At 41.0% G+C, this 24,858-nt stretch overlaps 2 protein-coding genes across 5 annotated transcripts in view; both read left to right on the forward strand.

The window, feature by feature from the left end:
- LOC143750646 (protein FAM222A) overlaps positions 1-8,876 on the forward strand; it is a 31,759-nt gene extending 22,883 nt beyond the window's left edge. The window contains exon 3 of the mRNA XM_077243835.1: positions 4,281-8,876. Coding sequence (XP_077099950.1) covers positions 4,281-5,278 — 998 coding nt within the window. The 3' untranslated portion in view covers positions 5,279-8,876. The remainder of the gene's footprint in view (positions 1-4,280) is intronic.
- Positions 8,877-10,880: 2,004 nt separating this feature from the next.
- The window catches only part of dact3a (dishevelled-binding antagonist of beta-catenin 3a), a 42,357-nt gene continuing 28,379 nt past the window's right edge, over positions 10,881-24,858 (forward strand). For 3 of the 4 annotated variants that reach the window (XM_077243836.1, XM_077243837.1, XM_077243839.1), the window contains exon 1: positions 10,897-11,269. In XM_077243836.1, coding sequence (XP_077099951.1) covers positions 11,099-11,269 — 171 coding nt within the window. In that variant the 5' untranslated portion in view covers positions 10,897-11,098. Of the gene's footprint in view, positions 11,270-24,858 lie in introns of all 4 variants that reach the window. The other variant, XM_077243838.1, reaches the window with a different exon arrangement.

A 24,858-nucleotide genomic window follows, 5' to 3' on the forward strand; every position in this document is an offset into this window, starting at 1 on the left:
GTGTGTGTGTGTGTGTGTGTATGTGTGTGTGTGAGTCTGTGTCTGTGTGAGTCTGAGTCTGAGTGAGTGTGAGTGTCAGTGTGAGTCTGAGGCTGTGTGTGAGTCTGTGTCTGTGAGTGTGAGTGTGTGTGTGTCTGTGTCTGTGAGTGTGAGTGTGAGTGTCTGTGAGTGTGAGTGTGAGTGTGTGTGTGTCTGTGTCTGTGTCTGTGTCTGAGTGTGTGTGTGTGTGTGTCTGTGTGTGTGTCTGTGTCTGTGTTTCTGTGTCTGTGTCTGTGTCTGTGAGTGTGTGTGTGTGTGTGTGTGTGTGTGTGTCTGTGTCTGTGTGTCTGTGTGTCTGTGTCTGTGTGTCTGTGTCTGTGTCTGTGTCTGTGAGTGTGAGTGTGTGTGTGAGTGTGTGTGTGTGGGTAAGATCTCCATCTGTTAGTCCTTCCTCTCAGTGATGAAGAGTCCGTCTGTATCCTGCATGAATATGAGTGGTTTGTTCTTGTTTCTGTCCTGCTTTAAGCTCAGTCTGTATCAGACGGTGTGTGTGGAGTTAATTATGTGTTAATTGACATTTCTTCACCTCGTCCTCGTGATCGAAGGCTTGTTGAACAGGAACATCTGATGTGCGTTTACTCTGAGCTAATAATTGTGCTTCTTGAGTGCTGTGTATATCTGGGATTACTGACGGTCAGGATGCTAATGACCTCTTCATAACCAACTCACACTAGACACGGGGTTTAGGGCATTTTTACACCTGTGGTTTGTTTGCTTTGTTCTGAAACAGAGACTGAAATTGTTACAATTTTGCATTTTGTTCTTGCTTTGGTTCACTTGCTCAAGGCAACATTGCCCAAATGTTTGTGCAGGTCACATGTGAGTTAAAATGTCCTCTCATTGGTCTACATGTTCCTCATAGTGTCGTCCATCCAGGTGGAGATGTATTACGCCAAGGCTTACAATAGCCTGTCACCGGGTCAATACTTTTAAATGAACAACTTTGTACCTTCTCCATCTGTAAACAGTGCATATTAGAACCGTAGAGGAGTTGTGTCTACATTTAAGGTACTATTTTGGGGTAAATAAGTTTAAGATGTCCTGTTTATAGTCACTACGTCTACAGAGAAAGTCATTTCATGGGTCTGTAATCAATGATTGGTTTGACGGTAATGGTTAGTCCCTCTGTGCAGTGAATCCAGCTTTTAATGTTGTTTATATGTCTATGTGGTGTTTTTAATATGCTTTAAGACAAAGCATGTGTAAATTCATAAGTCGACAGCATTGCTGAGTATTTCCTGCTTAAAACTGCAGTGAACCAAAGACAGTCTCAAAAACACGCTTTGAAATCGCTGGTGTTTCTGACGTCACAAACTACCTTGTAACCAATCAGATCAACGTGTGATCGTCAACGAGTGGATCTCTGAGTGAGTGGAGGCGGGGCTCATTTGCATATTCATAGAACCACGAATACTAAATGAGGCAAGGGTGTCGAGTTACATTCAAGATATTTTAAGGCACGAAGACCTTTTGTTCAAGGAAAAACTGCCTAAATACGTAATTTTGTTGGTCAAAGATGAGTTTTAAGGGATAAAATGATTGACTACAGGAGGACTTTGATGAATGGACGTTTAGTCTGAGAGCAACAAACACTCAAACTCAAGCACTTTGAACTCGCGTCACTTTTGCCTTATATTTCGAATCTATTGTATTCCTTGATCGATTTTCCTGCCGGTGTTTCTGGCTCTTCTGTGTTGCACGACCCCGTTGGGTCTCTCCACCTCGGTTCTTCCCTTCATCTCAAGCACTCAATTTATTTCCTTTACGAGGTGGACCTTGTAGATTGAATCATTTTCACAGTTGGAGGCTCATTGTGGGCCTGGGAATGAAATGAAGTTCAGACTCAATCCCAGACGGGAACGACGCTCAAAATGGCTGTGAATGCATTATGTTTGTGTTTTGAGATCCTTCAATTGCCCTGCCTTAATTTCGGCACTTTATTTTCCATAAAGGTGTCATTCCAGCTGTATTTTCTGCTAGTGGATTCACCGCTCATAAGTGGAGCACCTTCCACGTGTTGTGGGAAGCTAAACAGCCATGAAATTGCTTGAATAATGCGTTTAAATCCAATCTCGGTTTGTTGGCGGCGCTTTGCTTCACAGGTCCCATTTTCATTTGAAAGCCACAGCATTTGTAGACATCTCAGAATCGTCCACCATTATGATATTGGCCTGAATGTATTGTGGTGATGACATAAAGACCTCGCTGTTGTCCTCATTATAGAGACTCAGATGCACGTAACCCTTGTGCGACCTTTTTGTCTTTTTCAGTGTTTTTTCTATTTATCATTTTGCCTGTGTTAATACATTTATATTTACTTACATTTTGGCACAGGTGTGTAATTTTATTAGAATTTTACCATTTCACCCCCAGTTTCCTTTGTTTTCTGCTTCTGAATATTATACAGCCAATTGGATAAATTATGCAGCTATAATTGTGTGTGTGTGTGTTGGCATGGATGTCAGAGTGTGGTTTTAAATGTGTATAGTAAAAAATGTGTGTGTGCTTTTAATATTTGAGAGAGAAAAACTCAACTGCGAATCACAGATCCAACTGTGTGTCATGAGTTCTGCAGCATCTAATGGAGTAAATCTGTTACCGTGTCCAAACACACACTCACTGAAAGCTCATCTCTTAGATATCAACCTCAAATTTGGAAGATAACTTGTTCAGATGGATGGCTTTCTAGCAGTTTTAGAGTTCAACATGTTTTTATAAAATACATTTTCAATATAAAATAATGTTCAGAAATCATTTTCATAAACCTAAACAACTTTGTTTTGTTTTACTTTTTTAACTTTTTTTTACTTCAACAATAATCTCCAAGGGTCTTCTTTAAAATGGGACCAAACTTTTAGAATTAAGCTTCACATTCATTTATGACAGTTTTTTGACACGGACATTTTTGTCGACTATGGACCTTTTTTTAATTGATGCACAAGTGTAAAGTAAACATGCACAACTCACTGTATATAAACCTGTGCTTCCACTTTGCTGCTTGTATTGCGGCGTTTTTTAATGTTAATTTTCGCAACTGACGTGACGTCCCGTTCGTTTCCGAGAGTGAACTGCAAAACCAAACGCCATGAAATGAATTCCACTCAAGCCACTGAAACAGAATTAGCTCTTTCCCATCCCCCTCCTCATCTCTCTTTTCTCTTGATTTCCCAGGGTAATCCAATTTTGTCCTGAAGAAAGACCAAATTAATTTCATAATGCACTGATCAAACATTGCCCGAGGTGTCTCCCTCTACAAAATGAGTTTTCCGAGAGATGCAGATTTCTGAGCGTGAAGGAGAACCACACAATATCTTTCTTTTTATTGGGCGATTTTTCTTGTGATCATTCCTGCACTCATCACTCTTCTATATTTATATTGCGAAGCCTCCAGCACTCTGTCGGACAGCGCAATCTGAAATTGAAAACATCATTGAGAGTTTTGCATAAGCGAGAGTTACCGGTCGGAAAGATGTTTGCTTTGTGAAACGCTGGGAATAATGCCGTGTAGGGCTGTCAAAATGGCTGAAAAGCTAAATTTAAATTTCTTTCTTAAATATTAGCAAAATTCGAATTATATTTGAATTCTAAAGGCAATACAATGTTAAAGAGGAGAAAAGTACTGTATTGTCTCCTATGCCCACAAGAGGGCGCAAGCGAGCGCAATAAGCAAATATAAACTAAATTATCACATCTTTTATTTAAATGACATTAGCTTTTTAAAGTGCATTAACTTTTGAAACAATTGTTCTTAAGTAAAATAAGATTTCCTTAATGGGCCTGCGAGGAAAATTAGGTAACAATAGTGCATAAACCGTTTTCGTGCATCAGTAACCTGAGAAAACACGCTTCAACACACAGTGTAATGAACTACATGAACACACAATAGCAAACTGACATTCAGAAACACTCACTTCTATTCACTACATCTACATATCGTTCATCAAAAACACCGGAATATTCAAATGATCCTGATCCTGATCGCCCTGTCGGGTTTATTCTGAGATAACAACCGGCTGGATGTGCATTATCCCTTACGTGTGTGTGTGTGTGTGTGTGTGTGTTTCTGTTTCCTAATCTAGTTGTGTATATATAGTACAAAAACAGTTCTGTGTTTGATAAATTAAGTTGACCAGTTAATTTTCTGAATTAATCTTGAATGTTTTTAAGATTATAATTTTTTTGGCAGCTCTCAGTGTTGAGAATTCATGCCGTTCATCCTCTGCATCTCTCTCTCTCCGCAGGCGAGCCCAACTCCACACACTCCACACACTCCATGAACTCCATGAACTCCACACACTCCACACACTCCATGAACTCCACACACTCCACGAACTCCACACACTCCATGAACTCCATGAACTCCACACACTCCACACACTCCATGAACTCCACACACTCCACGAACTCCACACACTCCACGAACTCGACACACTCCACACACTCCACGAACTCCACACACTCCACGAACTCCACACACTCCACGAACTCGACACACTCCACGAACTCGACACACTCCACGAACTCCACACACTCCACGAACTCCACACACTCCACTCGCCACCCGTCCGTGGCCAAGCTGAATGCTTACGCACAGAAGACACTCGACACGCCGCTGTCAATCAAGATCTTCCCCTCTAACATCAGGGTCCCGACGCACAAGCACATCAGCAGAACCGTCAACGGCCTGGACACACGGTTCGGCTCCGGCCCACATCCGTATGCCCGTGGCTACCAGGGTTTGTTAGCGATCGTCAAGACCAAAGGAGTGTTTGATGTCAACCGAGCCAAAATGGCGGTAGCTCCGCGTAACAGGCACCGACAGAATCCGTACGTTCATCCCAGCCCGTCCTTCGCTGAATCCAGTTTCGCTTATTCCGGAGCCGTGTTGCCAACTCAAAGCGCAGACGTTACCGGATTGGGATCGAATTATTGGGAGAACCAAGGAACTGTACCCGGGAGTCGCTCTTCCGATCTCTGCTATCGATCTCAGCTAGCGTCTCCGTCGTTCTTGTCCGGACGTTTTTTCGCTCCGGCTTGGAACGGCGACTGCTACTCAACCGGACCGTCGCTCATCGAACCTGGGCCTCAGCCGTGTCCCGCGGATCCGAGCCGGAGCCGGGTCTCGCTCCTCAGCACTAGCCTTCGATCTCTGGAGAGCCTGATTAGTGAGATCCATCCGCCCTGCATCAAGGAGAGCATGCTGGGATACGACGCCGGACACCAGACCGTGTTCAGATAGGACCGGGTCAGACTGTAGATCAGAGGTTTAAAGGGTATCATCAATTGGAAACCCTTCAGTCTCTCTTGTATTGTATTGTGACTTAAACTGCAGTTCATCGAGTGGCCACTAGAGACCGGCTGCAGAAGAGACTCAATCCCATAGACCCGCATGTTAAAATGCCCAACTTTACAGCAGAAAAAAACATGTTTACAGCCTGGAAGAAAACGTGGTTTGGTCTATATAGCTTATTTTGCCCATTATGATGGCTGTGAGGGAGGTGATTTTTTTTATAACTCATCCGTTTAAATTATATTAAGCCTTAAATTTCTTCATAATTAAGGGCGTGGCCACCTGAGTGACAGGTGGATTGCCACTGATGTCACTACTAGCCGTTTGCCTGCTGTCTGTTAGCGTCACGTCACCTCAGCTAATCCGGGAGTGACGCAAGATGGCGACGGCCGGCTCCGCCCACTTTGGGCTTCAAAAATGCTCTTCAGAAACTCTACGGGTGACGTCACACCAACTACGCCCATATATATTCACAGTCTATGGTATTGTTAATCCTTACTGACCGGAAAGGTCACGAGGTGGGGTAAGCTATATTTCTAAAACGCTGATGGACATTGTTGATATTTGAAAAACCCAAACAAACACACCCTCTCTTCAAAGCTCCGCCTCCAAAACCCAAAAGCCGAGTGCAATAACAATGACGCTAATCAGGTCAAGTCACCTTCATTTATACAGCGCTTTAACAATATAGAGTTTCAAAGCAGCTTTACAGTGATAATAGGAGATTACAGTAACAGAGATTGTTTAGGCTTTACATCAGATCTAGAATAAAGTTATTGTCCAGATAAAGTTAGTTTTGATTGATTCTCTTCCGTGTAAAGATCATTAGTTATTAGCTTAGCGGCCGCTAACACACACCGTTCTAACAAAAGACAGAAACTTTTATTGTGTTCTGGCCGTTCATTTGCACGACAACAGTGTTTGGTGCTCGAGAGCGCAGACTATGAAACAGGTTTCAAGGCGCAAGTTTAAAAAAAAAAACGTTATCATCGATAAAGATAACGATAACGATAAAGTTCTAAAAATCGTTTTTCATATTGAAGAATAGCAGAGTTCACACCACAACTATAAAGATATGAGGAACGATATCGTTGGGAACACTTTCAGAAGCTGTCGAACGATAAAACACTGACAGCCAATCAGAATCACTCTCGCATTTAAAATGGAGACAGTCGACATTGTGGAGAAGTTAATCACCGAGGTACAGAAAAATCCACCACTGTTAGACGAGTCAAAGCCCCTTTTAAAGGATGCGTTAAAAAAATGTATATATGGAAAGCGATCGGACGTACCCTTGGAATAAATAATGAGAAGTTTTAACGATGAGATCATTATGCTGGCTAGCAAACATAGCAGGCATCCAGCGCTAGCTATATATATATAAAGCTGTTGACTAGACGTTGTTTTTATTCCACTATTGACTAAATTCACTGTTAGATTAGACCGATTACACTAGACTAGCTAGGTTCACTGTTTAGATGCGCTCGAAACGTAGCATGCTGAGGACATCTGCCGTTAAAAGACGTGTAAATGCAACAAACTGATATTGATTCATTCAAAAGTATGAAAAAAATTTGTCTTCAAAAGACGACAACTCTCTAATCAGAGTGACGGATTCTCCCGACGACTCTCGTCTTTTAAAGCTACAATATGTAAAATGTTTGTACTAAAATATACAGAAATCACTTGCACTGCTATATATTTCCTGCGGGTGTGTACTTACAATATCCCAAAAGTCCCCAAAGATTTTTAATTTCAGAGAAATTCTAATTTTAAATAATGTCCATGTTCACTCGTCGCCTGTCGATGAGGTAATATCCGCGTTATCCCTGGTTTCCGCTCGTACTGCCATAGTAACCATGGTGACAGACGTGGAAAACTGCGTTACGTCTAGCAGCGCGCTCATGCTGTTGTTGTTTCGTTCAGACATTATGGAATCTGGGCCAGCAGACTTTAGGACAAAAGGAGAACTAAAACGAGGATCAATGTCAGCGTGGCGTTTTCGAGATAACGAGAGCTTAGTGTATTATAATGTTGATCTATCTTACTGCTAGTCTCCTACAGACAAACTAACGCAGAATAACTCGAATGCAGTTTAGTGTGATAGTGTAGACCAAGTGAAGCAGCGCTGCAATCACTCACAAGCTTCACTCGTCTACAATTCGTGGATGCGAATATAGTTATCGTTATAGTTATCGTTATAATTATCGTTATAGTTATCGTTATAATTATCGTTATAGTTATCGTTATAATTATCGTTATAGTTATTGTTATAGTTATAGTTATTTTATCGTTATAGTAATCGTTATAGTAATCGTTATAGTTATAGTTATTTTATCGTTATAGTAATCGTTATAGTAATCGTTATAGCTATAGTTATTTTATCGTTATAGTAATCGTTATAGTAATCGTTATAGTTATCGTTATTGTTATTGTTATAATTATCGTTATAGTTATCGTTATAATTATCGTTATAGTTATCGTTATAGTTATAGTTATTTTATCGTTATAGTAGTCGTTATAGTAATCGTTATAGTTATCGTTATTGTTATCGTTATAGTTCTAGTTATCATTCTTGGTGTGAACGGGCCTTTATGCTGATTGGCTACACACGTTTGTTGTTGTTTGTTTGTGTTTCGGTCTGACTAACTTCCAAACAGCGTTTTTCAAATAACGCTTACCCCACATTTAAAGGTAATTGGATCCTTTTCGATCATTACTGGACCTCATGTTAGCTTCGCTGTGTGGTTTTCAGAGTATTTCCTATCATACACTACTGTTCGAAAGTCTGGAGTTGAATGTCTCTCTGCTCACCAACGCTGCTTTTATTTGATCACAAATAGAGTTAAAATAGTGAAATATTATTACAATGTAAATCAGCTGTTTTCTATGTGAATATATAGTACAGTGTAATTTATTCCTGTGATCAAAGCTGAATTTTCAGCATCATTACTCCAGTCTTCAGTGTCACATGATCCTTCAGAAATCACTATAATATGATGATCTGATGCTCTAGAAACATTTATGATTATTACTAGTGTTGAAAACAGTTCATATTTGTATTTGAAACTGTGATACATTTACTTTTCAGGATTCTTTGATGAATAGAAAGTTCTAAAGAACAGCATTTATTTGAAATAGAATATTTTGTACAATTATAAATGTCTTTACTGTCACTTTTGCTGCATCAATTTCTTTTGGGTGAAAAAAAAGTTACTGACTCCAAACTTTTGAATGGTAGTGTACTGTTAAAAATTTACAAATTTTCGAATTGTTCTTTTGTTTAGATGATGATATATGATAATTAACACATATAATGGTGTGTGTGTGTGTGTGTGTGTGTGTGTGTGTGTGTGTGTGTGTGTGTGTGTGTGTGTGTGTGTGTGTGTGTGTGTGTGTGTGTGTGTGTGTGTGTGTGTGTGTGAGCTCGATGTTTTAAGTGCAATTATGATGTCAGAAGAGACTCCTCTGAAGCTTCAGTGATTATTTACTGTGTGACTCTGGATTCTCCACCAATAAGATTGTCAAATAAAGATAATTTAAGAATGATTTCTATTTCTGCTGGTCTGTTTATGCTTATTTTAATACACACAACACCAGTCTTCATGCACGTCCCTGAAGCCTCTGTCAGGTGCAGCATAATGCAATTATTTTTTCATAAATCTATAATAGCAATCTACACTGTTGTAAACAGTTTTTTTCGGTTTTAAATTCACTCAGTTTTCTGTCACAGTGAGGATGAGACTGTTAATGGTCTTAAAATTAGGTTTAATTTTCTTGAAGCATATTATAATTTATTTCTTCCTTTTGATATTCAGGTGAATTTTGTCTTTTCCTGAGTCAATCGCACACGTTGTCATACAACAATAACAATATAATATTCGGTGTGACCTGAGCTCGCTCGCTCACACACACACACACACACACACACACACACACACACACACACACACACACACACACACACACACACACACACACACACACACACACACACACACACACACACACACACTCTCTCTCTGTTATCAGCTCTGCAAGTCTATCGAATGCTGTAAGTCTCTCGGCGGAGAGTCACTGCGCACGCGCGCCCTCTGCTGTCACTGGCGGGAATCACTGCACTCATTTAAACCCTCTGTGTGTGTGTGTGTGTGTGTGTGTGTGTGTGTGTGTGTGTGTGTGTGTGTGTGTGTGTGTGTGTGTGTGTGTGTGTGTCACAAATGATGAAATCACAGATCACATGTGTTAGGGTGCATCATTTATAACTGACTGTGCTATTAGTGTAAATTATTTTTGGAAAATTGTCTGAAACTTCACACACATTCCTCTTCATTCACACACATTCCTTTTCATTCACACACATTCCTTTTCATTCACACACATTCTTACTACGATCTTATTTTCTGATGTCACTTTATTGGCTGAAGGGAATGTCATGATATTACTAAAAAATAATTAGTTAAATTTAAATGCATCATTTGTCGTAGGCTATCCTTAGTTATTGCATCCTTACAGTGAAACGTACATAATAAATACAATATATCAGTCTATCTGATATCAAGACTAAAAAAGCTAAAAATCAAAATTCTCATTGAGATCTATAAATAAAATGAATACTCTATACAAATATTGATGAAATCAGAGCCACATAAGTTCAAATGCTTCAAGCTTGTTGCTGATTTTGTGTCGTGAACACTGATTTTGCAGTGTATTTATCTTGAACACATTTTGTGTTTATTATTATAAACTGTAAATGTTGTTCTATATACATTACTCTGAGATCATGCTCGTTTTATGCAAGTGTATATTTCTGTAATGATCATGTGATTCAGATAGGTGGCGCTATAACACCATAAACCACCAGCGAACTTCAGTCACACAACATTACATTTCTTCATGAATTAGATACAATTCATTAAGTGTGTTTTTATTTATTTATTTATTTGATATTATACTTGTCATATTTTAAACGTTCATACCATTCAGAGGAAAGGAAAACATATCAAATAATTATCTAAATATAAAGAAACTGATTTTTATCCACATGTCATTTTAATGTCAGTATCTGGCATCTATTAGTATTTTCAATCCAAACCAGAATAAATATATAAATGTAAAAATAAACTTAATTTAATTTAATAATAGGAAAAGAAAGAAAGAAAGAAATGACTTGACAAAACAAATATAATTCATTATAAATTAAATATATTCCCGGTTTTATTTTTGTATTACTTATCCTTGATTTAGTAGCTATTTCCTGTGTTTATTCTTAATTTATTCAAACTTTTATTTGCTCTTTCGTTTATTTTTTCATGTATTTTTATATGTATGCCTTCATTTATCTTTATATTTATGTATTTATTCCCACATGTATTTATTTACAATCACAATTATTTAATTATTTATAAATGTATTAATTTATATATATGTTTTATAAAGGTGGATGCGTTTATTTATTTTTAACGGCTCTGAGTCCTCATTGGGGCGGGGCTATTAAAAATAGTAATTTGCGGAGAAAGTCTGCAGCCAATGAAAAGCGGAAGGTCAGAATATGCTAATGAGCTCTTGACAGCTGTAAGACTGGAAAGTCAGGAATCCTGCAGCTCGTGAGGAGGAGAGGAACCGTTAACTCTCTTAAGTCTCAAACTGACAGGATTTCATCATGGATACCACATTTACTTAATTAAAAACGGCTGTCGGTGAAGTGTAACGTTAAGTGTGCGGTTTTCCTCCTCTTTAGATGTGTTTGCGGTGAAGGAGTCGTGAATAATGTTCCGTTTGTTCTCGTCGGAGCGCGGGAGACAGAAGCAGCGGCTCGAGCTCAGTCTGGCGGGAATTTGCGAGCTCGAGCTGCTCAAGCGCAGGCACGAGGCGTTGGTCATCAGCGCGCTCGCGCTACACGCACCCGAACCGAACCCGAGCCCGAGGTGCCCGCCGCCGGTAAGCCTTCTTCACGGATGTCTTTATACACGTTAGAAACACTGGAGAAGGAGTATAATTTGTTAAATACGCGAGGGAGATGTTTTACACGAATCTTAACGTATAAATCCACTCAAACATATAAAGAAAACATAGTTTGTTTTAATAGTTTTGTGGTGTTCCCCTACACTGGTAAAAAGAAGAAACCCGTTTTCACGCCGAAATTCCACAAATAATTTTAAGTATAAAGAAGTAGGCTAAATAGTAATTTCCTCTAAACTCAACTCTCTAAAAAATGCTGGGTTGTTCCAATGGTCAAATATGGACAAACCCAACCGTTGAAAAAAAGAAACGTGTAGAAACCGTTCTCACTCATAAATTCCACACATAATTTGAAGTATAAAGACTTAATAGTAATTTCCTCCATAACAACACTATAGAAAAAAATGCTGTGTAGTTTCAACGTTCAAATATGGACAAACCCAACCGTTGGATTCAAAAATGTAATTTAAAATTTAAAACCAACGGTTGGGTTTGTCCATATTTGACCGTTGAAACAACCCAGGATTATATAGCTTTAGTAATAGTATGTTTTAGTGCTATGAATTTATTTTTCTACAGTAAAGCAGAACATAATTGTCATCATCATCCGAAAAATTTGTTGTTTTTGTCCCGCAGACTAAAGTTTGAAGTATATCATGAGCCGAATATAAAAACAATGTTCGTATTGTTGAGCCACAGAAAGTGTTGAATCTTTCACAGGTCCTGCTCTTCAATAATCATTAAAATAAGGTTATATTTGCTAGCATTAGTTTACTACATTAGTTAAAAATAGCCTACTTCTAAAGCATTTATTAATATTAATTACTGCTATTTTTACATGTTCTAATCCATTATTAAAATAAGAAGTTGTGTCTGTTTATGATTTGATGGGCCTGAGCTGATATGAATGATACTGTAACCAATATTTAATGCATTAACTAACTTTAACTAATGGGAGCTTGTTGTAAAGTGTTGCCCGGTATTGTTTTGCATTTGGACTTTAGTTTGTGACCAGATTGACCTGATGGTGTTTGATGAGGGTTCTGGATCTAAAGACAACACACACACACACACACACACACACACACACACACACACACACACACACACACACACACACACACACACACACACACACACGCTAAGTAGGTTTAATTAAATAATATTAACATATAAAAGTTTCGATTTCAATAATGTATTCCTTAATATTGTACTTAAACTAAGATTAATAAATGCTTGGAAGTATTTATCATTGATAACTAATGTTAAATGGAACCTACAAAATAATTAAACTGAATTAAACTTACTTATACAGTGTTACTATTTCATATGGATGACAACTATATATTCATATAGATCAGTCTTAGTTTTTTTGTATTTTTTTAAACTCAGCAATAAAGGTGATGAATGAAATATAATTTTCTTAAAAACTCAAATAAATTGCCTGCGCTTTGAAAGAGAAATCTCTGGGAACATTTACAGTAGAAGTGTTAAATCATGAATTAAGTTGATAAATAAACATCTAAGGGAACTTGAACTCGAGTAAGTGAACAGCTGCACTGACTAAACTAAACTTGAACTGAATTACGACTCTATTGTCTTCTTTAAAGCTGCTTTGAAATGAACTGTTAAAGCGCTGTAGAAATAAAGATCTGATATAATAAGATAAAACACAATCACAGTTAGAGAAGCTCAGCCTCAGCAGTTTAACCTTTTCTTCTCATCAATTATAAACACACACACACACGTTTGAACTTTTGTTGCAATTATGCAATTATTCCTTCTCTTCTGAATCTGCAGGAGAAACACGAGCCGTTAATTACATTAGAACTGGCCAATCAGAGCGCAGGATCACCAGCACTACACACACACACACACACACACACACACACACACACACACACACACACACAGACCCCCAGGAACACACACACTTGTTTATACAACACACAGATGAAATGGGGGCAAGTGTTTCCGGCTGTTGTCTTGTGTCAGATTGCTGTCAGCGCTGATGCCAGGAATAAACACTGAGTGTGTGTGTGTGTGTGTGATTGATTAAGTGAGTGTGTGAGTGTGATTGAGTGAGAGAGTGTGTGTGTGTGTGTGTCTCGTCAACCTTCAGCGTGATTGTGTCCTTGTGTAAATCAGTCAATATGAATAATTGACAGTGAAATGCTTTTGTCAGATTGGTTGAATCTCATGGCCGCTGTTTCCATGACGATGAGTCGCTTTATCAGGTTAAGCTAACAGCCTTAGCATGATCTTATTTGGGGGCCTCGGAGACATTAGTAAACACACACACACACACACACACAGACACTGCTGACATCTGACCTGTAAACACTTCCCCCAAACACACACACACACACAGTCGTCAGCACAACACACTTCTGTGCTAATTAGATCGGCTGATGTTGTTTTCATTAATCAGAGTCTGTAACTAATACTAAATAAAAATTACTGCTTTATTTATTTAGAAACAGAAGTCATTAAAAATTATATTTGGATATTTCTTTTTTATTTTGTTATTTTTTTTTAATCTAAAGCAAAGTATAACGATCCCAAATACTGTAACGAAGCTGCCAACATTGTAAACGCCGAACGCGTGCGCGAGATATTCAAAGCAATGTAATTTCTACATCCGTTTGCAATAACGAAATTTTAATTTAATTAATTTAATTTAATGTTTGTGGTTTTTGATTAGGCCTATTTATTAAATGCAGCATTTAAATGAATATTAAAAAAACATCACCTAGGCATTAATTAGTAATTTAATATGCTTTATTCTCAACAGAAACATTGAGTGTGTGTGTGTGTGTGTGTGTGTGTGGGCGCACGTTCTCTGCATGAAGTCTCTGACACGATTTCTTAAAGAAACGTTAGATGTCCTGTTGCGGTGTAAAAATAAACAAAAACCCATTAAGTATCTAAATTACACAGAGTTGCATAGCTATGGTGTTAGTTAACGTTCTCACATTGTAATGTTTACCACGGCACGGCTTTTTTGGAAAAAGATTATTGCGCCTTTAGTCTTTAAAACAACAGATAAAGTAATATTTATCTATTTTATATGTATGTGGTCGTGTGACAAGGCATCTCTATACAGTGTGCCGGAGTTACGTTAATCTAACGTTACGGAGTTAGCTAATCTAACGTTACCGGCTTGATCACTCACACGTGGAAGTAATCAGAGAAACATACGGTGCGATATTTCAAAATATATACTGTAATTGAGTGTGTAAACCATAAACAGTGACGTGTCGAGGTGTCTCTCTACTACTGTTTGAAATACGCGGACCTGTGATCCACTTTTACCCCTTTTCCACCAAAAAAGAACTGGTTCGGAACTGGTGCTGGTTCAAAGTTAGTTCGGAGTTGGTTCAACTTGCAAACCTTCTCAGAACCGGTTTGTTTTCCCACTGACTAGAGCGCCCAGCGAACGACGTCGTTACGTCACTGTGTACGTCGCCATACAGAAACGCTAGCAAGTACATTATTTTGGGATTATCTCTAACTTGTGTACCATGAAGGCTTTAAAAACAATTGAAATAAGTAAGTCTTTTAATCTTTTCCTTTGATATGTAATCATTTCTGATGAGTTATGTACCCCTGTCTTGTGTCTTTTTTTCTTTCCGTTTATTTGTTCTATATTTTGACTGTTTTCTTCTTTGCTTACATGTTTTCAATAAAAAAATAAAATTTAAAAAAAGCTAGAAACGCTTGCGCCAACTTCAAGCATAATAATTACACTGGTGGACTACATCGTGTTTCTGCAAATGTTTCTCCTGGCTTTGCGGTCATAAAATATGTTTAGGACACATCTAAACCCGCCTCCAGCCCCGCCGTAAGCATGACACGGTGGTAAAAGAACGGTTCTCTGGTTCTAGTCCAGCAAAGAGTTGGTGCCGCTTTGGAACCAGTTTTCCTGGCCGAGAACCGGTTCTTTGGCTGTCGAAACACAAAGAACCGGTTCGCGAGTAGGTACCGGCTCCGAACCGGCTCTCAAAATGCTTTGGTGGAAAAGGGGTATAAGTGAATCGCAAATCCAGCAGTGATTGACAGCGCTCTGATCCAATGGCGTTGGGCATTGTCAGGTGACAGTAAATGGGGGGCGACTCGGTCCCCAGCTTGTGCTTCGCTAGTTTGAGTTGTTCCTGAGCAGTTGCAAGCTCTCTCTCTCTCTCGACTCCACTGTTGTACAAACCCAACGGCTCGATCCGGCTCGTGTGCTTCCGCTCTCTCTGAGGAAGGGAAGGAAATAGAGAAAAAATATGAGCAAAGAAAGTATCCACAATCTGAAGTTCAAATCAGATAGATATTATAACAGAATATTCATATTAAATATTCAAATCAGCATATGGTTCAGGTTCAAATATTGCTTCATGTTTGTAATCCCTAACCTTTAAGAACAAAGGACTAATAAAATAGTATTCATTTGATTCTTCTTATAGTATTATTGTCACGGTGTGGGTTTTGTCTTGTCTGTCATGTGATTCCCTGTTTGTCATGTGATCCTGCCATGTGTCTTGTCATTTTGTTAATCGTTTGCTCATTGTCCACAGGTGTTCCTTGTCTTGTTTATTAGTCTCCCCAGGTGTCTCGGGCATCATAATGTATTCTCCTGAAAATGATTAATTCAATGCGAAAGTATCTGAGAATATTCTTAAATAAGGAAATCTATTCAGTGATTGCCACTGTTTATGCCAAAGTAGCTCCTTAATGAAAGTTTGACTATTTCAAATTGTGCTCGTTTTTTTTTTTTTTTTTTTCGGATGTAGGTGATAATATTTAACAAAGTCTCTAGCAAAAACGACTTCTGGTGTGTGTGTGCGAAAGTCTGTCGGGGGGGTATTTAAAGCGTATTTTTTTCTTTGTATTTAAAGCGGTTTACCGCTATACCGCGGGAGTATCTTGCTTTTCAACCGCGGTTAGAAAAAAATCCATACCGCCCCAGCCCTAATACACAGCGTGCTAACCTCAAAAATCCAGCTGTATTCTAACAATAACTTAGCTCTCCTTATTAGCTAGGCTCCTTTTTTTAAAGCTGGGTCTCCGACATTGACAGCGCTGTGTTGGATTTGTGCAGCGGTGTTCCATGAGGGAGAAAGAGAGAGGGACGAGCGAGAGGTAGGGCTGCGCGAATGTGCTACGGCGCTCTGCAGTCAAATACGATTTTAAATAGGCTTAGTAAAAAAACAAAAACAATCGAAAATCAATGTGTAGCGGTCAGCGTTGATATTGTGGCGGGCCGCCACAAATAAATGAACGTATGGGAAACCCTGCACAACCTGCTATGTGTGTCTGACCGACCCGCGGCTAGTGTGCCAGAGTCTACAGCGTCACAGTCGGATGATGAGTCAGGTTTGTGTGGCGAAAAAGGCCCGACTCACCATTTTCAGGAAGACTGGCTGCGAGAATTCAGCGGGACGAGGTAACGTTACTGTAAGGAGACGTACTTCAGGAACTGCGAATGTTGCAGTCGGTACCCCAGGAATACGAAGTTTGCCGACAGTGCAGGCACCTGCTGTTTAAACACAATACGCTAGTTAAACACAATCTTAGCCTCAAGCATGGAGTATGCCGTGACATGTTAATAAGGCAATGCCACTGCCAGTTGTTTTTAGAAGACAGGAGGCTGTAAATTAGGGCTGTAATCTCCCAGTCGACCAAAATTCTGATTGGTCGATTTTTTGCCGTGTTAATTTCATCAGGTGGAAAGCACTAGTTGCTAATGGGGGTGTTTTCAGAGCGCCCCTGTTTCACAGGTAACAGCCTGTCTTCAGAACACCCCGCTTGTTTTCACTTTCTTGGATTAGCCCAACCCGCTGGAGACAGATTGAAGAAAGTAGTGGTTTGCTGAATATTTATTTAATCGTGAGCGTTTAATTTACAGTCGGTCCTCCTTTACCATGTCTAAGACATCGGCAGTGTGGCAGCATTTTCCGAAAATAGATAACAGAAAAAAAGGCGAATGCAAAGTTTGCAAGCAACAGTTTGCGTATCACAGCTCGACTACAAACATGGCATGTCACCTAAAACCGGTGCGCTAACTCTTCCGCGTTACGGTGCCCGTCTGTTCTGAGTAGGCTATATGAACATGTCAGAATATGACACATGTTTTATTCTAATACTCGTTTTATAACTGCAGGCGCACTCGCCCGACGGGAGCATCATCCACACACACACACACACACACACACACACACACACACACACACACACACACACTGGATCTTAAGCCTCCTCTATCATCCAAACGCAAAAATAATATCACGGAAGGAATTGTCGACTTTTTTTATTAAAGTGGACGTGTCCTGTGTGTTTAAGAGTAAAAGCTTTAAGTTAATAGTCTATTGGTGTTTTATCAAGGAAAATTATATCGCGATAATTATCATTTTATCACCCAGCCCTAGTGTGTGTGTGCAAGTAAATGTGTGAAAGTGTGTGAGCAAGTGTGAGTGTGAGCGAGTGAGTGTGTGTGTGCAAGTGTGTGTGAGCGAGTGTGTGTGTGAGATCCGTTTCACAGTGTGTGTGTGTGTGAGAGAGAGTGTTTGTGAGTGAGAGTGTGTGTGTGTGAGTTAGAGAGAATGTGTGTGAGCGAGTTAGTGAGTGTGTGTGAGTGAGTGATCCGTTTCTGTGTGTGTGTGAGCGAGTGTGTGTGTGAGTGTGTGAGATCCGTTTCTGTCTGTGTGTGAGCGTGTGAGAGAGAGTGTGTGTGTGTGAGATCCGTTTCTGTGTGTGTGTGTGTGTGTGTGTGTGTGTGTGTGTGTGTGTGTGTGTGTGTGTGTGTGTGTGTGTGTGTGAGAGATCCGTTTCAGTGTGTGTGTGTGAGTGAGTGAGTGAGTGAGTGTGTGTGTGAGATCGTTTCACAGTTCTCCTCCACATGAACACGAGACACAGACGACCCAGAATGCCTTGGGATAATGGAGTAACTGATGTTTATAGAGCTCACTGATGGAGGGCCTCATCCTAAACATCACATGACCAAAGACTAAACATCACATGACCAAAGACTACATACAAAGTTCTGGCATGAAACTAGTTGGTGCTATTAGTCCTTTAATTAAATTCAATTCACGTTTATTTGTACAGCGCTTTTCACAATACACATCATTTCAAAGTAGCTTTACAGAAAGTGCACGAGTCCACATTACAAATTTACTCACCTGTTCCTAATCACATGGTTATCTATAGAGCGCAGCTGATTGGTTCCTGTCACGTAACACACACAGGAGGCAGAAAATCCAATAGCAGTAGTTTTTAATAGGGTAATCCAAATCGTAGTCTTCCAGGCAGGGGTCAAATCCAAATAATCAAGTGGTCCAAAAACAAGAAACCAACCATAAAGTGTGAGGACATCTAACAACGACTCCGTACACATACTGACACAGACAGGGAATATATACACAGATCTAACAAGACTAACACAGAACAGCTGGGAACAATGATTACGGGGAACAGCTGATTGCAATGAACTGATGAGTGACAGTGACAGACAGAAGCTGGGAAATGAAGTCAAATGTGACGGACACCTTGAGAACGAGGACCTCTAGTGACAAAACAAGGGAAACACAACCAGACACTGTGACAGTTCCTGCCGTATCTCATGAAAGTGCGCATCTATAGCACAAATTTTATTTCTCGTGCCATTAACGGCAAAAATAGTTTATGCGTGCATTTGATACGCAAGGGGTTTATAGTGCGTATCATGCACGCAAAAACTATTTTTGCCGTATAAATGTCACGAGAAATAAAATGGTATAGATACACACTTTCATGAGATCGTGTTGTATGTTCCCAGCAGTCCTGAGATCTCGCACACACAGTAACTGAAGCACACGCGCAGCTGCAATGATGCCGCTTTTCCTCCGCTTCAAAATCATGCTGATGTTTGGCGAACTTCGCATATATCGCAGAGCTAGCATCAAACATATTTTGCGTTCGTCCATCTATGTGCGCGATGTCTCAGATAGTATGCCAAGTGTAAACAACATGAATCGGAAATGGGTCACAATTGAAAGAACATGTAAACAGACGGTCAAAAAAATCAGATATAGGCAACAAATCAGAATTGGGCATCAAGACCTGCAGTGTAACCGTGGTCGAAGTCTCCCGACGGCGCAGTGACGGCAACTATGAAATGACCCAAAGGTTACTAAGCACTTTGTTACTTAGCACTTTTTTTGTTCTGAATGTATGGTAGAATTTTTTCCCTATTTGTACTGACATGACAGCGATGGTGCCGACGGTCTGCCTTGTTGCATCTTCAAAAGTGCACAATAAAATGTGACACTGAATTTGAAACAGCACATTGTAAATTCTGCATCTATTATCAAAGATTTTTATTAGTAATAGTGGAAATTAGTAGAAATGTGAATATTTGGTCAGCATGTTGATTTACGGTGTGTGCCCCTAAAACTTTCAGTTGGGGGTAGGGGTGTGCAAAGCAGCCGGTATTTGTATCTGTGTTTGTATTTGTTGAGGGGGGGAAAGTATTTGTATTTGAGTAAAATTCAAAATAGGCGTAAAAATCAATTTTTTTTCTAATTTACATTATAGTATATAACAAGGAACGTCATTGAAAATAAAATAAGATAACAGGCATTATCTCATCCATGGTTAAACCAACAAGTAATAAAATACCATTGTGAACATTATGAACCCCAGCACCACCCGTCCACCAAGACGCTGACTGACAGAATAAGGGATAATGTGTAGCGAGGCGGTTGATTATGAGCCCAACGCTAGCGGAGCCTGAAGGGTTTGTGTTGGCTATTACAACCGCCTCGCTATACATTATCCCGCTTATTACATGGCTACCTACCAAATAAATCAATAATTTGACTCAAAATATTGATTCAAAAAGGAGTTTATTGATTTAAAAACGATTGTATTGCTAATTGTGACGTCGGCGCAAAAGGAGTCTATAGTGATGCAGTGAAGTGTTTTTTCGCTCAGCCGAGCCCTCTATGTTGCTGTGTGGAGCAGCCTGTGTCACTCACACTCTCACTCACACACACTCTCACTCACTCACACTCTCACTCACTCACTCACACTTTCACTCACTCACTCACTCACACTTTCACTCACTCACACTCTCACTCACTCACTCACACTCTCACTCACACACACTCTCACTCACTCACACTCTCACTCACTCACACTCTCACTCACTCACACTCTCACTCACACACACTCTCACTCACTCACACTCTCACTCACTCACACTTTCACTCACACTCTCACTCACACACACTCTCACTCACTCACACTCTCACTCACTCACTCACACTCTCACTCACACTCTCACTCACACTTTCACTCACTCACTCTCACTCACACTTTCACTCACACTCACACTTTCACTCACAATCTCACTCACACTTTCACTCACACTCTCACTCACACTTTCACTCACACTCTCACTAACACTTTCACTCACACTTTCACTCACTCTCACTCACTCACTCACTCACTCACACTCTCACTCACTCACACTCTCACTCACAATCTCACTCACACTTTCACTCACTCACTCTCACTAACACTTTCACTCACACTCTCACTCACACTTTCACTCACACTCTCACTCACACTTTCACTCACACTCTCACTAACACTTTCACTCACACTTTCACTCACTCTCACTCACTCACTCACTCACTCACACTCTCACTCACTCACACTCTCACTCACAATCTCACTCACACTTTCACTCACACTCTCACTCACAATCTCACTCACACTTTCACTCACAATCTCACTAACACTTTCATTCACTCTCACTCACACTCTCACTCAGTCACTCACACTCTCACTCACTCACACTCTCACTCACCTACACTCTCACTCACTCACACTCTCACTCACTCACACTCTCACTCACTCACACTCTCACTCACAATCTCACTCACGCTTTCACTCACAATCTCACTCACACTTTCACTCACACTCTCACTCACAATCTCACTCACACTTTCACTCACAATCTCACTCACAATCTCACTAACACTTTCACTCACTCTCACTCACTCACACTCTCACTCAGTCACTCACACTCTCACTCACTCACACTCACTCACTCACACTCTCACTCAGTCACTCACACTCTCACTCACACTCTCACTCACTCACACTCTCACTCACACTCTCACTCACTCACTCACACTCTTACTCACTCTCACTCACTCACACTCTCACTCACACTCTCACTCACTCACACTTTCACTCACTCACACTCTCACTCACTCTCTCTCACTCACACTCTCACTCACTCACACACTCACTCACACTCTCACTCACTCTCACTCACTCACTCTCACTCAGTCACTCACACTCTCACTCACACTTTCAGTCACTCACACTCTCACTCACTCACACTCTCACTCACTCACACTCTCACTCAGTCACTCTCACTCACTCACACTCTCACTCACTCACACTCTCACTCACTCACTCACACTCTCACTCAGTCACTCACACTCTCACTCACTCACACTTTCACTCACTCACACACTCACACTCTCACTCACTCACACTCTCACTCACTCACTCACACTCTCACTCACTCACACTCTCACTCAGTCACTCACACTCTCACTCACTCACACTTTCACTCACTCACACTCTCACTCACTCACACTCTCACTCACTCACACTCTCACTCACTCACTCACACTCTCACTCACTCACACTCTCCCTGAAGGGTTTGTGTTGGCTATTACAACCGCCTCGCTATACATTATCCCGCTTATTACATGGCTACCTACCAAATAAATCAATAATTTGACTCAAAATATTGATTCAAAAAGGAGTTTATTGATTTAAAAACGATTGTATTGCTAATTGTGACGTCGGCGCAAAAGGAGTCTATAGTGATGCAGTGAAGTGTTTTTTCGCTCAGCCGAGCCCTCTATGTTGCTGTGTGGAGCAGCCTGTGTCACTCACACTCTCACTCACACACACTCTCACTCACTCACACTCTCACTCACTCACACTTTCACTCACTCACTCACACTCTCACTCACTCACACTCTCACTCACACTCTCACTCACACACACTCTCACTCACTCACACTCTCACTCACTCACACTCTCACTCACTCACACTCTCACTCACACACACTCTCACTCACTCACACTCTCACTCACTCACACTTTCACTCACACTCTCACTCACACACACTCTCACTCACTCACACTCTCACTCACTCACTCACACTCTCACTCACACTCTCACTCACACTTTCACTCACTCACTCTCACTCACACTTTCACTCACACTCACACTTTCACTCACAATCTCACTCACACTTTCACTCACACTCTCACTCACACTTTCACTCACACTCTCACTAACACTTTCACTCACACTTTCACTCACTCTCACTCACTCACTCACTCACACTCTCACTCACAATCTCACTCACACTTTCACTCACTCACTCTCACTAACACTTTCACTCACACTCTCACTCACACTTTCACTCACACTCTCACTCACACTTTCACTCACACTCTCACTAACACTTTCACTCACACTTTCACTCACTCTCACTCACTCACTCACACTCTCACTCACTCACACTCTCACTCACAATCTCACTCACACTTTCACTCACACTCTCACTCACAATCTCACTCACACTTTCACTCACAATCTCACTAACACTTTCATTCACTCTCACTCACACTCTCACTCAGTCACTCACACTCTCACTCACTCACACTCTCACTCACCTACACTCTCACTCACTCACACTCTCACTCACTCACACTCTCACTCACTCACACTCTCACTCACTCACACTCTCACTCACAATCTCACTCACACTTTCACTCACAATCTCACTCACACTTTCACTCACACTCTCACTCACAATCTCACTCACACTTTCACTCACAATCTCACTCACAATCTCACTAACACTTTCACTCACTCTCACTCACTCACACTCTCACTCAGTCACTCACACTCTCACTCACTCACACTCACTCACTCACACTCTCACTCAGTCACTCACACTCTCACTCACACTCTCACTCACTCACACTCTCACTCACACTCTCACTCACTCACTCACACTCTTACTCACTCTCACTCACTCACACTCTCACTCACACTCTCACTCACTCACACTTTCACTCACTCACACTCACACTCTCACTCACTCTCTCTCACTCACACTCTCACTCACTCACACTCTCACTCACTCTCACTCACTCACTCTCACTCAGTCACTCACACTCTCACTCACACTTTCAGTCACTCACACTCTCACTCACTCACACTCTCACTCACTCACACTCTCACTCAGTCACTCTCACTCACTCACACTCTCACTCACTCACACTCTCACTCACTCACTCACACTCTCACTCAGTCACTCACACTCTCACTCACTCACACTTTCACTCACTCACACACTCACACTCTCACTCACTCACACTCTCACTCACTCACTCACTCACACTCTCACTCACTCACACTCTCACTCAGTCACTCACACTCTCACTCACTCACACTTTCACTCACTCACACTCTCACTCACTCACACTCTCACTCACTCACTCACACTCTCACTCACTCACACTCTCACTCACTCACACTCTCACTCAGTCACTCACACTCTCACTCACTCACTCACTCACACTCTCACTCAGTCACTCAAACTCTCACTCACTCACACTCACTCACACTCTCACTCAGTCACTCACACTCTCACTCACTCACACTCTCACTCCCTCACTCACACTTTCACTCACTCACTCACACTCTCACTCACTCACACTCTCACTCAGTCACTCAAACTCTCACTCACTCACACTCTCACTCAGTCACTCACACTCTCACTCACTCACACTCTCACTCACTCACTCACACTCTTACTCACTCTCTCACTCACTCACACTCACTCACACTCTCACTCAGTCACTCAAACTCTCACTCACTCACACTCTCACTCACTCACACTCTCACTCAGTCACTCAAACTCTCACTCACTCTCACTCACTCACACTCTCAGTCACTCTCACTCACTCACACTCTCAGTCACTCACACTCTCACTCACTCACACTCTCACTCACACACTCACTCACTCACACTCACACTCTCACTCACTCTCTCACTCACTCACACTCTCTCTCAGTCACTCAAACTCACTCACACTCTCTCTCAGTCACTCACACTCTCAGTCACTCTCACTCACTCACACTCTCAGTCACTCTCACTCACTCACACTCTCTCTCAGTCACTCACACTCTCAGTCACTCACACTCTCACTCACTCACACTCTCACTCACACACTCACTCACTCACACTCTCACTCACACTCTCACTCACTCTCTCACACACTCACTCACTCTCACTCACTCAAACTCTCACTCACTCTCACTCACTCACACTCTCTCTCAGTCACTCACACTCTCAGTCACTCACACTCTCACTCACTCACACTCTCACTCACACACTCACTCACTCACACTCTCACTCACACTCTCACTCACTCTCTCACTCACTCACACTCTCACTCAGTCACTCAAACTCTCACTCACTCTTACTCACTCA

The sequence above is a fragment of the Siphateles boraxobius genome, unplaced genomic scaffold (genome assembly GCF_051911475.1).
Source record: "Siphateles boraxobius isolate OS27281-9 unplaced genomic scaffold, OSU_SipBor_1 25, whole genome shotgun sequence".
NCBI classification, from domain to species: domain Eukaryota; kingdom Metazoa; phylum Chordata; class Actinopteri; order Cypriniformes; family Leuciscidae; genus Siphateles; species Siphateles boraxobius.